Here is a 13,982-nt window from a genome sequence, read left to right on the forward strand (position 1 = left end):
CCCTTCGCTAAACCGGGTGGAGCCGGGGCCAGCACGTGACACATCTGGCCCTCGGGCCACAAGTTTGACACTCCTGGTGTATAGCGTCTATAATTTATTTATTTATTTATTTTATTTTGTGTCTTCTTGTCAGTGGTGACTCCTGGAAACTGTTGTGACTAGTCCCTGCAATTTTCTTGGCAAGATTTCAGAAGTGACTAGCTGTTGCATTCTTCCTAAGGCTGAAAGTGACTGGCCCAACTGGCTTTGTGTCTAAAGAGGACTAGAAGTCATGCTCTCTCAGTTTCTAGACTGTTGCATTTAACCCCTACACCAGATCTCAAGGCAAATAAAGTTTGTTTGCTGATAATTATTGGTATTATGTGAGAAATGCTAACTATCACTATTACCATATTTGAGACTAGAATATATAGCTTTACTTTTTAACTGCTTCAGATGAAGTTAGTAAAATTACTTGGGGTAAATTAGCTGGCATAGTGGCAATATTTTGGTTTTAAAATGCAAGAAAATAATATCATAGCTGCAGATCTCAATTATTTATAATAGTCCTTATGAAAATAGTGTTAGTTCTGAGCTATTTTTTTAAACTGGGTATTATGCCCTTGTTCAATTGATATTAGATACTTCTGCATTCAGGGCTCTGTAATACTTTAGCACAATAGTTATTTCACTAAGACTAATTATTCATATTTTTAAAGATGTTTTTCTATGTTACACAATAATTCTTTATTGTTGTTCATCCAAAACAAACTTACATTTTCTTCCAAACAGAAAAGAACAACACCCCAAAATGTTCTATCAGTTACTGCAATCAACTTAGTTTGCTTCATGCTTTGTGAAGTAGCTTTTATCTGGATGGAACATGATAAATCTTCAAGGCTGTTCATTTTTTGACACATTAATTTCTATCTAGTAATGCGATAATTCATAAATTAAACCTACTACAGTGCAAGCATGATAATTACAATATTTACTAATATGCTCCAAGCACTGTTGCCAACATGTGTCAGCTGGCGGGATTCGGGAGGTGGCCCTTTATTACCATGGCACCCGCCCTCCCAAACATAAGTCCCTCTGAGATTAGGTTAGTTCTGAAACCCCCCCTCCTTTTTTAAAGCACTAAAACTTGTTTTGTAACCAAGTGTAGTGCTACAGAAGTGTGAAACTACTCATCTTGGTTTTGTTGGTAGTTATTTTATGGTTCTTGGCTGCTATGTGTTTTTATTTTATATTATTATTTGTTTTCATATATTTTATTACAAGCTGTCCAAGTTCATGTATATGAGTTGAGAAGTATATAAATCAAATCAAAATAATGGATGAATTAATGAACAACATTCCTAGTAGCTGAAAAAAGAATTCTGACCTGTATTCATTTGTAGAAAATTGCTTCAATTGTGACTACATAAGATATCTTATCTCTTATTATGAACCCTAGCCTCTACCCTGGAAATCTTGTTCCATATATGATAATCAAATCCTCTGCAATATATTATTACTATCATCAGTCTTAAAAACTAGAAAATGATATCATTAAATACATAAAACAAAAAAAAATAGATAGTCTACCACAAGTGAAGCATATTACAGCAGGAGAAAATTTGCAATAGATAATTAGGTAATTATTATTGCTATAGGATTTGCTAATCATTCTCATTACATTTAAGCATATGAAGAAACTTACAAGTCAGGCAACTAATCTGTTTAATTCTGTTTTGCCTATTTTGCTTGAAAAACTTTCCAAATAAATCATTTACCAGGATATTATGCTATATATAGTTTACAAGGTGTCCCAATAATTGAAGTTCAATGCTCTGCAATCTTCTCTACCAAGATAAACTGAGCTTTAGTATTAATATTTTAAGCATCACAAGAGTCAGTGTCCTACATATACATTTGAATTGGTGTAATGTAGGAAAGTATATTTTGATTTAAATTTTGTAGAGATTTTTTTTAAAAAAAGAATTCGTGTGAGCATGCTTGATGTAAAACTGGGCACTTTTGCTCCCAAAGTATCAAACTGACCAATACTGCTGATACAACTGCACATCTATAATTAAGACTGACAATCTAATCTACTCTTTCTCATTCTTAATATACAGCAAAACATGAAAGCTTTGGTAATCCAAAAGCATGATCAGCAGAAGTCATTACCTATGACCCTGTTTGGTGAAGAGTATGAAGTATGGAATGTTATGACTTGAAATTAAAGAGGAATAAATGGCAAAAAGTATGAATTAATGAATACAAGAAAGAAAAATAGTACATTGTGTCTCTGTGAAACTAAGAGAAAGAGGAATAATGTAATAGATATTGATGAAATAGCATGACATTGCGAGCTACAACAGATAAGTTCATGTGGGGAATGGATTGGAATGTGAAACAGACCAGTTTTTTTTTAATCAAGGTAGTTCTTGGGACAAAGGGAAGGGAGGAGACTGCAGGGGGGGGAAGAGTACCAGATAGGAAAAAAAGTAGTAAAAAACAAATCTCTCAGTGGAATTGATTAATGTTTTAGTTATTCAAAACTCAGGCATTCTTCATCCATGCACCTGCATAGAAGGATGCAGATCAGGATAACCACAACAAAGTGACAGTGTGACAGTACTTGCAATGACTCAGTAATGAAAATACAGTAATTGAATTCTGCAACAATTCCTAACAATGCAACTAGCTATCCAGGATATGAAATAAACACTTTTTCAAACTTGCTAACTGAGTTACTTAAGTGGAATTAACTGCACTTAACTGATCTACTTAACTGGAGAGCACATGAATGAAACCTAAAGCCATCAGTGTAGGAAAGAAAGAAAGAAAGAAAGAAAGAAAGAAAGAAAGAAAGAAAGAAAGAAAGAAAGAAAGAAAGAAAGAAAGAAAAAAAGAAAGAAAGAAAGAAAGAAAGAAGAAATGCAATCTTTCATTCAATGAGATCTGAGGGAAAAGATTAAATGAAATTCAGCCTTAACATTACCAAAAATATATATATAATGTACTTGTCTACCTCCCTCATACTCCACCCCCCCATAAACACAGCATTTACAATCCTCTTCATTGTGTTATCATGTAAAATAAGGATAGTGTTTTTGTCTCTAAATATTGATAGTGGGAATGACCAACAACATGTTGCAATTTGTATTTCATTTTCTCAACTTTTATTTCAGCTGTATAGAAAGCAAGCAATAGCATATAAGCAAACAGGGTTTTATCTATTCAAAAATCTTTGATTAATATAAACAAAGATGAAACATATATTATATTATATAACATATTATAAATATCATAACATATAAATATCATACCATACGATACCATACCAAACCATACCATACCATAACATATAACATGAAAAATATAATGAGATCCATAATAGTAAACAAAATAACAAATAGCTGCAATACTGTTTAAAATACTCAAAAAAGCAAAAAAAAAGAAGAAGAAGCATTTCGTGCAGTATGAAAATCTTATCGCAGTAATTCATCACTCATTATACAAGAAAACTTGCTAATTTCCTTCATATGGTCCAAAACTGTCAGAGTCTAATTTTTTAATCAGTTTTCCAGATAATCACCATCACTTTGTGAAAACAAATAAGCTTTAAAAAAATAATAGCTCCAAGTTATAACCTGTCATAGAAGCAAAAATAAAATGAATGACCCATTGCTAGATTGCAAGTTATAGTCATATTTATGCATTTCAATGTTAAAGAAAATTTTTGGTGAGAAAGACAGACTCATTCATTTTTAATAGTTGTCACGTTTAAATAAGACAGAAGAAAATCCCCCAAAGCACAGCCAAATAAATCACTATATCTGCTGTTGGGTGAATTCCTGCATCTTTGCCTGAACGTGTTTAGTTGGAAGTCAGTGCATTCTCTGATAACTAACTACCAGCAAAACTATAGTTGGACAACAGAAAGAAAATCCCCAATTCTGTGCATAATACTATTGACTTCTGTGGCATCTACTGCTAGCACATTATTATTTTGCTTTTGACAAATTTATTTTTATGCAAAGAAAGTCTTTTAGAAGCAAAAAGGAGTTGTACTAAAATTTGAAACAAAAACCATGGAAGTAAAGTTAGTGAATTATGTAAGGCAAGCATTTTTAATGAAGAGAGGAGAAAGAATTGCGACAACTTGAGATTACAAGAGAAGAATATTGAGTCTTCACTGACAAATTACAAAGGACTAATCACTAGATGGATACCAGTTCACTTAAAAGTTTTGCAAGAACTGAAATACATGATTGACAATCTTACAACAAAAATATGCAATATTCACAAATCATCTTCACTACTAAGAGAATAAATCTGTTTTCTTCACTATTGTTTTATGTATTTATTTTCAGTATAAATGGCCTGCTTCAGCCATTTGATGGGTTGTGTTCTCTGTGAGTGAGATGGACAGTCTTTACCATAAGCTAAAATATCCATCCTTCCAAAAATAAGAACATAGCTCTTAAGCTTAGGAGCTCCAAGCTCCTAAGAACTACTAAGGACTGAAAGAGTGTTTTAGCAAAATTGTTCTTATCTTTCTTATTATAAACAAGCAGGGTTGGGCTGCCAGAATCTATGGTTTCAATGGCTGAAGGACATGACAAATGAGATTTGTTGGTGGTTCTTTGTAGTCCTTTGAACGCCACAAGGCAGGGTACGTCTGACAGATCTAGATCTCTGGATTGAATGGGTAATTTTGTTTTCTTGACAAGATATTGCCTGATATTTCTCAGAACTATGCTTCACAGGGCTTTAAAGGCAATAAGCCAAAACATTTCAGCAGGCCTGGAGGCACAGTGATTAGAAATGCAGTGTCTCAAGGATTAGGATTAGTCTACATTGGTCAGATACTCTCATTAGACTGGTTGCCACATTCTGTATGAGCTGCAGCTTTGAGTTCATTCCCAACTCAGTCCTCAACCTATCCTACAGAAATTCAATCTACTTGTGACGAAAGTGTGAGATTCCATTGTTAAGAAATTCTGGTCCAAATAGCACACCAACTAAACCTGGATGAACCTTCCCTACCCTTGCTTCCTTCTGCTGTTGGCAGGAGCAAAGAGATCAGGTGTCCTGAAACTCACAAGCCATTGTCTTTATCAGGATAGTGACGCTTACCATAGGAATTACAGAAGCCAAAGAGCAGCTCTGATTTGCTAGGATTTAATCTGAGTTATTTCACCCCAATGAGAACTACAGAGTTTTGCAGCACTAGTTTGGGATATACTGTCATTTGTTTGATTGTTTAATTACTTTTTTATTTATATCCCATATTCATAATCAAATAAGTTCTACCAGTAAATATCTTGACTATTTATACAGCATTACTGGCCTAAATTATTTACACCATTTTGGAAGGAAATATTAATTATGAAAAACAATTACGCAACATACACCAACAATTGTCTATGTTTTAAACAGCCTTCAACAATAGCATATAGCAAAGCTTGATCACAGGAGAGATTATTCAATTTGGCTTCCAAAGAATTACTCCCTAAATATATGAGCTTAATTTTAATAGAACAGGATGGTTTACATATGTTGAAGACAAAATTCTGTCTTAATTGCATTACACAAACTTTGAATAAATTATCAGTAATGAAACACATTTTAGGCAAGGTAAATAATTCTGGAATACATCATAATCATATTTTACCTTTCAAGGTACCCACTGACATTTAAAAATATTTATTTTTAAGTACATTGAACTTTATTAAGCAATTGTGTAGATAATTTGCTGTTTTAAAATAAACTCCTTTAAATTCATGTTAATACAACTATGGTTTGGAAAATTGGATACCACGTAAAGCAAGTCAGTAAACAGAATGTGGGCTGTGATTGTCCACTGTTCTAGCAATTTAATCCGAATATATTCTTACAATGCATTTTATCCTTTCCAGGTTTCGTTGAATAATCTGGAAAGAGTAATCATGTGGAATTTGATATGGCCACTTGCCAAAGGGCCCCTCTTCCTATAAATCCAGTAATACCATAAAGTCAGAATTTTTGGACAGAGAAGAAAGAATGTGTCCTGGGATGCAGATATTTCTTTCTTCATAAAGAAGTTTGTTAAAATGAACATTGGAGATGGAAAAACAGAGCAATTCAAGGATATAGTTTTGCTAGATTTTCAAATATCATTTGCTACCAACATTTATACATTATTTAAAGTAGTTTACAGTTTTTATTGCCTACAATGTTTATCTTCATTTGGTAAGAATTTTAACATAAACCATTTAAATTAAGTTTAAAAGATGTCAGATGGCCTCCTTCAATCTGTTGACCTCCATACATGTTGAACTACACTTCCAAGAAGCCTGGACTTTTCACAAGTGTTGTTACGATGGCCTTTGGAATGAAAGTGCTTTTAAATAATTTCATATTTTAACTACATTTTGAGCTCCATTTTGAAAACCATATCATAATAAATCTCAAAAAAGTACATTCAAGGAATATCACAGACATAATTTTATATCTGATTAAGAGAGTTTAAGAAACATATAGACCAACATTTGGCCATGATGGATGTCATAGCCCAATACAGCTTGGAGAAGACTGTAGATATAGTGAATGAGTTCACAGAAGAGTAACAAAAACTGACAGTAGTCATAAAATAAGTTTTATAGACAACAGAGGGGGACTGCACAAGTTTAGAATAGATTAAAGCAAGGCATGAAAGCAGTTTTCTCCCAAAAGAAAAATAAAGACTTCTCTGCCAATCAATCAAATCCACTTAAAGTATGAGAAGACAGGTTTAAATTAAACTTTCAAAGAAATGTCCTAATAACACATGCAGTTCACAATAGAGCTGGGTAGTCAGAGGTGCAAGGGTACCTTTTATCTGTGGATCTATTTAAACAGGAGCTGAATGATACTTTTCAGGAATGGAAACTGAACTAAGTGGACTTTCAACTCCCTGAGTAAATTTATAATGCAGCCACGTTTTCAGTAATACTGATGTAGCCTTACTGATTCCAGTTGAGTTTCATCTAGTTTAAAAACATAAAAGTCATACAGTACACTCTATATAAAAATAATACAAAGTGCTCTACAATTTAAACTACTCATGAGAGGCTTAATCTCTTGCATTAGACATTAAGGTTTGAGAGTCCTGATATGTATGTATGTATGTGTGTGTGTGTGTGTGTGTGTATGTATGTATATGTATCTGTGTGTATGCATGTGTATGCATATGTGTGTGTGTGTGTGTGTGTGTATGTATGTATGTATGTATGTATGTATGTATGTATGTATGTATGTAGGGTTAGGGTTAACCATGCACATATTTTTCTGGTGTTATCATGAAACACAAAACAAAATTGACATGAAGGAAGAATTCAAACTTGAAAAGAGCAATTCAGTTATTCTTTTGGAGAACTTTGGAGTCAAATGTAGAGTATAAATCAAATTCATAAATCAAATCAAATAAAAGAATTAGATAGCCATTTTTGTTATTTGAGAAGTTGCAATGTAAGAAGACAGGGAAGCATCTTCTTAACTTCAATATGAATTTTCCTGGGATTGTAGCCTCTGGAATGGCTACAACATTAGCGATGGAAAGACAGAGCTACTCTACAAAAGTATAAGCAGGCACCCCTCAGAAACCTCTTCTGTTTGAGCTTTGGATCCTTAGTGTAAATCATCCTAGACACAATTATTATTAGCTACAAAGTGTAGAGGGGCAATATCTTCTATTAAAGTATCATATAAACATCTAGACATCAGCTGATAGCTCTGAATGCTTCAGAATTCCATTTAGTACCGGTAATATAGAATTGAATGCATCTGTTATAAAATAATATGTTTAAATAAATAGCATACATTGTTGTTAAATACACTAAATTAAATGTTGGAGAGTACAGAGAGAAAGACATGGAATAAAGAGCATCTAATGCCTAATGTCAGTGGAAACCTTTTTAGCAGTCATAGCACATTTTCATAGAGTTAAAATCTATACTTCACCCAATTTTTAGGACTGTGGTGTTCAAAATGCAACTGTATAAGTTCTTTATTTTAATGTGACAACCTTTTGGACAAAATGCTATTTCACATATTAATTTTGTCCCTGGTGTTTTTTAAATGTATGCAATATTTTGAACTATAGTATATATTAATAGCTGGTAAGAAACAGAAAGTTAGTGAAATTGCAAGGTATTTGCTTTTACAATCTACCCAAAAATGTGCAAGGTTTGATTTGATATTCTTTGTAAGACTTACAAGAATCTGATGAATCCACTCTGTTTTCTGTATTCAGTTAAGCCTTAACTCCTGGAAATCTTGATTTGAGGACTACTGAGAAAATGTCTCACACTACTGTCATTTATGTAAGGGCAGAGTTTTTTAAGTACACTTGGTAAATATAGTTTTGTAATTTTTTTTCTATATTTATCTTTTTCATCTTTTTGCATAGAGAATGTTTAAAAGCTTTTTATATTTAAATGTTTAAACATAAAAAGACCCAACATCAATAAAGAAAGGAAACACCAGAACTTCTCCAGTAATTAAATTGCTGTCTAGCATCAACAGAGAGATAGAATCAATATCAACTGAAGTGTTAATACCACTTTATAATGCCTTGGTAAGGCCACACTTGGAATACTGCATTCAGTTTTGGTCACCACGATATAGAAAAGATGTGGAGACTCTAGAAATAGTGCAGAGAAGAGCAACAAAGATGATTAGGGGACTGGAGACTAAAACATATGAAGAACGGTTGCAGGAACTGGGTATGTCTAGTTTAATAGAAAGAAGGACTAGGGGAGACATGATAGTAGTGTTCCAATATCTCAGGGGTTTCCACAAAGAAGAGGGAGTCAAACTATTTTCCAAGGAACCTGAGGGTAGAACAAGAAGCAATGGGAGGAAACTAATCAAGGAGAGAAGCAACTTAGAACTGAGGAGAAACTTCCTGACAGTTAGAATAATTAATCAGTGGAACAGCTTGTCTCCAGAAGTTGTGAATGCCCCAACACTGAAAGTCTTTAAGAAGATGTTGGTTAGCCATTTGTCTGAAATGGTATCCTACCTAGGCAGGAGGTTGGACTATAAGACCTCCAAGGTCTCTTCCAACTCTGTTATTGTATTGTATTGTATTGTAAATGGCTACTTGTCTTTAATTGTTTTGTAATTTTCTTATAAAACAATGTTAATTCTACAACCAAAATACATTTTAGACAACAAAAGCTAATTATTTGCTTAAAGTGTATGCTTAATGCTATTTTAAAGAAGCAATCCAAACTCACCATAAAAAAAGCCATGCTAAATTCAGTGGCTTTTGTCTCAATAAACATGTTGACAACTATGTGCAAATTCTCTCTTACATATCTTGCCCTATGACTTTACTCTTACATATGCTATAAAAGTAAAACATTTCTCAAACTAATGTTTAGATAGTTCACATTGCATTTCAGTTAGAAAGAAATATATATTTAGCTTCCACTTGTTAATGTTGTCTAATTCAACTAAAATAATTCCAGATTGTTTATGCCTTTATTCATTTACAGACACAAAAGTTGTAAATTGTAACTCTGTCTAATGTATCTCTGTTCACAATAAAGCATAATGCACAGTCTCTATCCTATGTTTCATTCTCCGGAGAAAAGGAAATTAATCTTCTATGTGGTTAATGCTAAAATATACCAAGTACAGCTGCAAATCATTCAGTGAGAAATGAATTAGCTATTTATACAAATTCATCATATTTTTAAAATCAGAAAAAACCTATAGTAATAAAATGAAAAATGTATAAGTAAGAGAATATATTCAGAAAGTTGTATACTTTAAAAAAAATCAACTGAATTTTCTGATTTGGGGCTATAAGAATGATGTAGTCAAAGTAGTCAGTCTATACAATACTAAAGCTCTTATGTCTGTAAACTTTAACTGGCTGTATCGTAAGGCAGTACTTTTTAAACTACGGCTAACTTAACATAATGTCTCCAACATCTGGACTCGTGACTCCGGACGGATTAAATTTGGCAAATTGGTGATCATTTCAATGCTGTAGCACTGCCAGTCAGAGGTTCTGTACACCGGTTCCACCTTAGCACTCCAGAGGCTAGGTAGACCAGTCCTACCATTGGCTACTGGAGAACAGTCAGCTATGGTGAAGCCAGCAGGAACTTGGAACTTGCTCCCATTCCCACCGGTCATTCTGTTTCTATTTAGATAAGGAAATATCTATGAAACAATGATCCTGCAAATCACAGATTGTCTAGTAACTCCTTAATATTATGACATTTCAAATATATGAAAATGATATAATTTAATTATATCTTACAGTTTTATGTTGATATAGATATATAAGAAATATAAATATATAATCCTATTCGTCTAATTCTGAATGTAAGGAAAAAATAATGAGAAAAATGAAATTTTCCAAGATAAATTGTAGGAGATAAAATGCCAGGAGTAACTAATTCCACAGCTTGATACCATTCATTAATACCTGTAGGAAGATTCTGCTAAATTACTGGGATTTGAATACAAAACAAATGTGATGCATTGATCATCGTATACAGTTTTTGAATGGCAAACTGCACCACAAACTTCAAAACATAGAGACATATCAAAGCATATCTGCTTCCTTGTCAATGTATCAGATTGGGAAGTACACACGGGATATCTTTGCATTAAAGCAAGAAGTACTTTCCCCATCCTTATTTAAAAGGACCTTTAAAGATAAGGAACACAGCCATAGTACATACTGATCATGCCATACTGAATATAATACACTGACAGCATGAGTTAAGAAGGAGGGATGTCAGATTTTAGAATCTTAACAATCAAGTTTAACCATTCTTTTGGAAGTGACAGACTAAAGCATTTCTCCACAGTCTTAGATAGAGAGGAAATTATGCTGCCTTTGGTTCCAACTGAATGCCACATATGCCACTGTCAGAGGGCCAAAAAGACACCTGGTTACACAGACAAGAAATGCCAGAAAGATAATATCAGACAGATGAACTAGTGGTACATCCAACTCAATAGTCACTACATTGAAATTGACTGAAATGGCAGACTTCCTTTTACATCCCCCCACTTTTCTCCCAATTAGTTCTGAAAGAACATTTATACATTGTAAAAGCTATAATTTAAACACATTTTTAGAGTATTTTTCTTAGCTTAATATTAAGTATCACAGAACAATTTGATTATTTTCTATTAACAAATAGCTCGCTTATGTTCCAAGAACAGCAGTTTTTAGCAGATGTAACTCTCTATTCTGAACCAACAAATAGTTCTTTCCTTGGCAGATAAAATCTAATTGGATCAACAGAGTTTATCAATCTCTAGTTTACTAATATTGCTAAAATTCATGATATTTGGCTATTTCTTGTTTCCATTGACCATCATGTACAATCTTATATGTTGTCTATTTCTAATTAAGTTTTACTTGTTCAGGAAATTAAAACTAAAATACAAATAAATTTAGCAAGCAAGCAACATTAATGGACAGTCATATGGTGTTTGGGGGAAACATTCTCATTTTCTTTTAATTTCCTGAACTCCACTGCATATATACTTTGTTAGTCTCCCAGCACAAAGCGTGGGTATTCCCCTGCTTCTACCAGTGAATTAATTCTAGAACACAAATTTCAATTTTTAATGCATAATAAAAATTAAAATATTTTTCTCTAGAAAATGAGATATTCACATGAAAAGAGTCTTTCCCCTGATACTTTGTTTTATTATTACAGTTACTTCTTTACTATGAAGAATCACAAGGGTTCCTGGTAGAAGATATAATTGAAAATTAGATCTTGTATATAATCTGAGCCACATCTCAATACATAAACCAAAAACATATCTACAGAGGTAATCTAGTTTTGGCTTGTTTCAATTTTTTAGCAGCATGATTCCATGTACATTTTGGCAGACATAAAATGCATTAATTTAAATATAATTTAGAATTCGATTGATTTGTTTAATATCTGCTTTAAATGGAAGTTGTTAAGTATGAATTGTTTCACAAATACTCATCACCTTACTACAGAGGGCATTTACCGGGTTAGGTGGAGATTTCCAGTAGAGGTCACCATTGCTTTAACAACAAAGTAGACAAGGACATTACTTTTATGTTTTTTTTTAAAAAAAGAAAACATGATATGGGAAGGTTATGTTTCCCAAGATTGGTCTAACATTATATGATCAAGGCTGTTTTTCATTCTTTCTATGCATGTAAGCTTTTGATTGCTAAACAAAAATGTTTAGTGATTACAATATGGCCACAAGGCAACAAAATTAAATGATTTAGTTGTAACAAATGCACCTCTTTTCTAGGACTTGTAAAAGTGTATATTAGACTCAGAAGACAATCTTTAAATATACTTAATTTCAAGTGAAATCTAAACAATAGTACTAATATGCATTCAGATCCACATATGAGTTTAATTTCGGTAACAATGTAATCATGCATTTTCAGTAACAATGTAATCATGCATTTTCTGTTCATACAGAAGCTATACTGTCTAAGAGATTAAAGCAAATAAAATGAATGGCTTTTTTCAAGTTAGAGTTGCTACTTGTAGTCGTATAATAACTTGGTGAAAGCACAACATAGTAGAAGCACCAACATTTGTGCTGTCCCTTTAGGGCAAGTTCTCTGCATTTTTCAGGTTTTGAACAATTATTATAGTCCTTTGAAAAGGACTGTAATGCTCAACAATGTTTCCAGATGTTCCCCAGATCTTTTAGCAATGATTTAGACATCTAACATTAAGACCAGATCCAAATAACTTGCCTTTTGCTCATTATCATCCCTCTGTCATGAGAATGAGATAAGACTTGTCAGCTCTTTTTCAAGAAGGGTTCTATGGACCCTAATGATATGATTCTCATTCTCATTTAAACCATATACGAAAGCTTCATAAAGCCATAGACGTTTATTATAATGTATATTAGTGTTATATTAGGTTATGCCTACACTGGAAACATCGTAATAACATAGCAACTTTAAGTTATCCACAAAAGAAAAGCAATCTTAGTGCATTTTAACAACCAGGAGTTCAAGTGTAGTTATGTTCTCAGTTGGACTAAGATGTTAGACTACATGATTAGCTTAACTAATATAGTTTTCAACTTTCCAAGCAGTGAGTTTGGAAAAAACAGGCTGGTAAGCAAGCATTCAACTATTATCTTTGCAAATTTCAGACTGGGCAAGGAAACAGGATGTCCACTTGAAACATTTTTTTTAAAAAAATCCAAAAATCCATAGGGAATAATAGGAAATGAGAATAGCTACTGACATGGCCCAGGATTTAGTCAATATAAACCACAAAAGTGAGTTACAGTAAAAAAAATAAAGCAGAGTGGATCTTTAGATGCCATGGAATGGGTCACAGCTCTGAACAGCAGTAATTTATACTGCTGTTCTTATTGTTGGTTTTAAAATGATAGCAAAATATGTAATCTTCTTGTCTTATTCATAATATTACATGTATGTGTGCTTTATATTAATTTGTTCACTAATTGACGAAAATACTGATATCACACACTGATAATGATCAACAGTAGGAAATAGCTGTAAGGTTTATGATCAACATTCCCCTCCCAGGTAATTATTTATGAAACTTCTAAGCCACTTTCAGCATCAAAATTTACTCTGAAAGGGCACCAGAAACAGTACTGTTTCATTTCTACACCATCCTGTAGCCTTTCCACCCTCTGGCATAATTTCAGTGGATCCCTGTTATTGTCAATAGCCATGCTCAGCTCCCAGTGATCTCCTACAGACCTTCATATGGTGGCTCTCCTCTTTTCCAGTGGATGTTCTTGTCCTTCATTTTATGCATCCTTTGGGAGGGGAGGAAAAAACCCATAAACTTCCGACAGGCTACAGAAACAGAGAAACTTCTCTCAACGGATCGCACCTCTTTCCTCCCTGTCTGGCGTTTCTCTTCTAAAAATACAGCTTGATCATCAAACAAGAAACAGTGAGCAGCGCCCTCACTTTCCATCCCTTCGCTAGGCAGACGGCGGAGAGTTTT

General features: G+C 33.3%; 1 protein-coding gene across 3 annotated transcripts in view; it reads right to left on the reverse strand.

Moving 5' to 3' along the window:
- NGF (nerve growth factor) overlaps window positions 1-13,982 on the reverse strand; it is a 152,924-nt gene that overhangs the window by 43,325 nt on the left and 95,617 nt on the right. Inside the window, exon 2 of one of the 3 annotated variants that reach the window (XM_081949398.1) lies at window positions 13,730-13,788. The exons of the other annotated variants lie outside the window; for them this stretch is intronic. Coding sequence (XP_081805524.1) covers window positions 13,730-13,735 — 6 coding nt within the window. The 5' untranslated portion in view covers window positions 13,736-13,788. The remainder of the gene's footprint in view (window positions 1-13,729; window positions 13,789-13,982) is intronic. 3 annotated transcript variants of the gene reach the window in all.

This window comes from Natrix helvetica (genome assembly GCF_964273705.1).
Source record: "Natrix helvetica genome assembly, chromosome: 3".
Taxonomy (NCBI): domain Eukaryota; kingdom Metazoa; phylum Chordata; class Lepidosauria; order Squamata; family Natricidae; genus Natrix; species Natrix helvetica.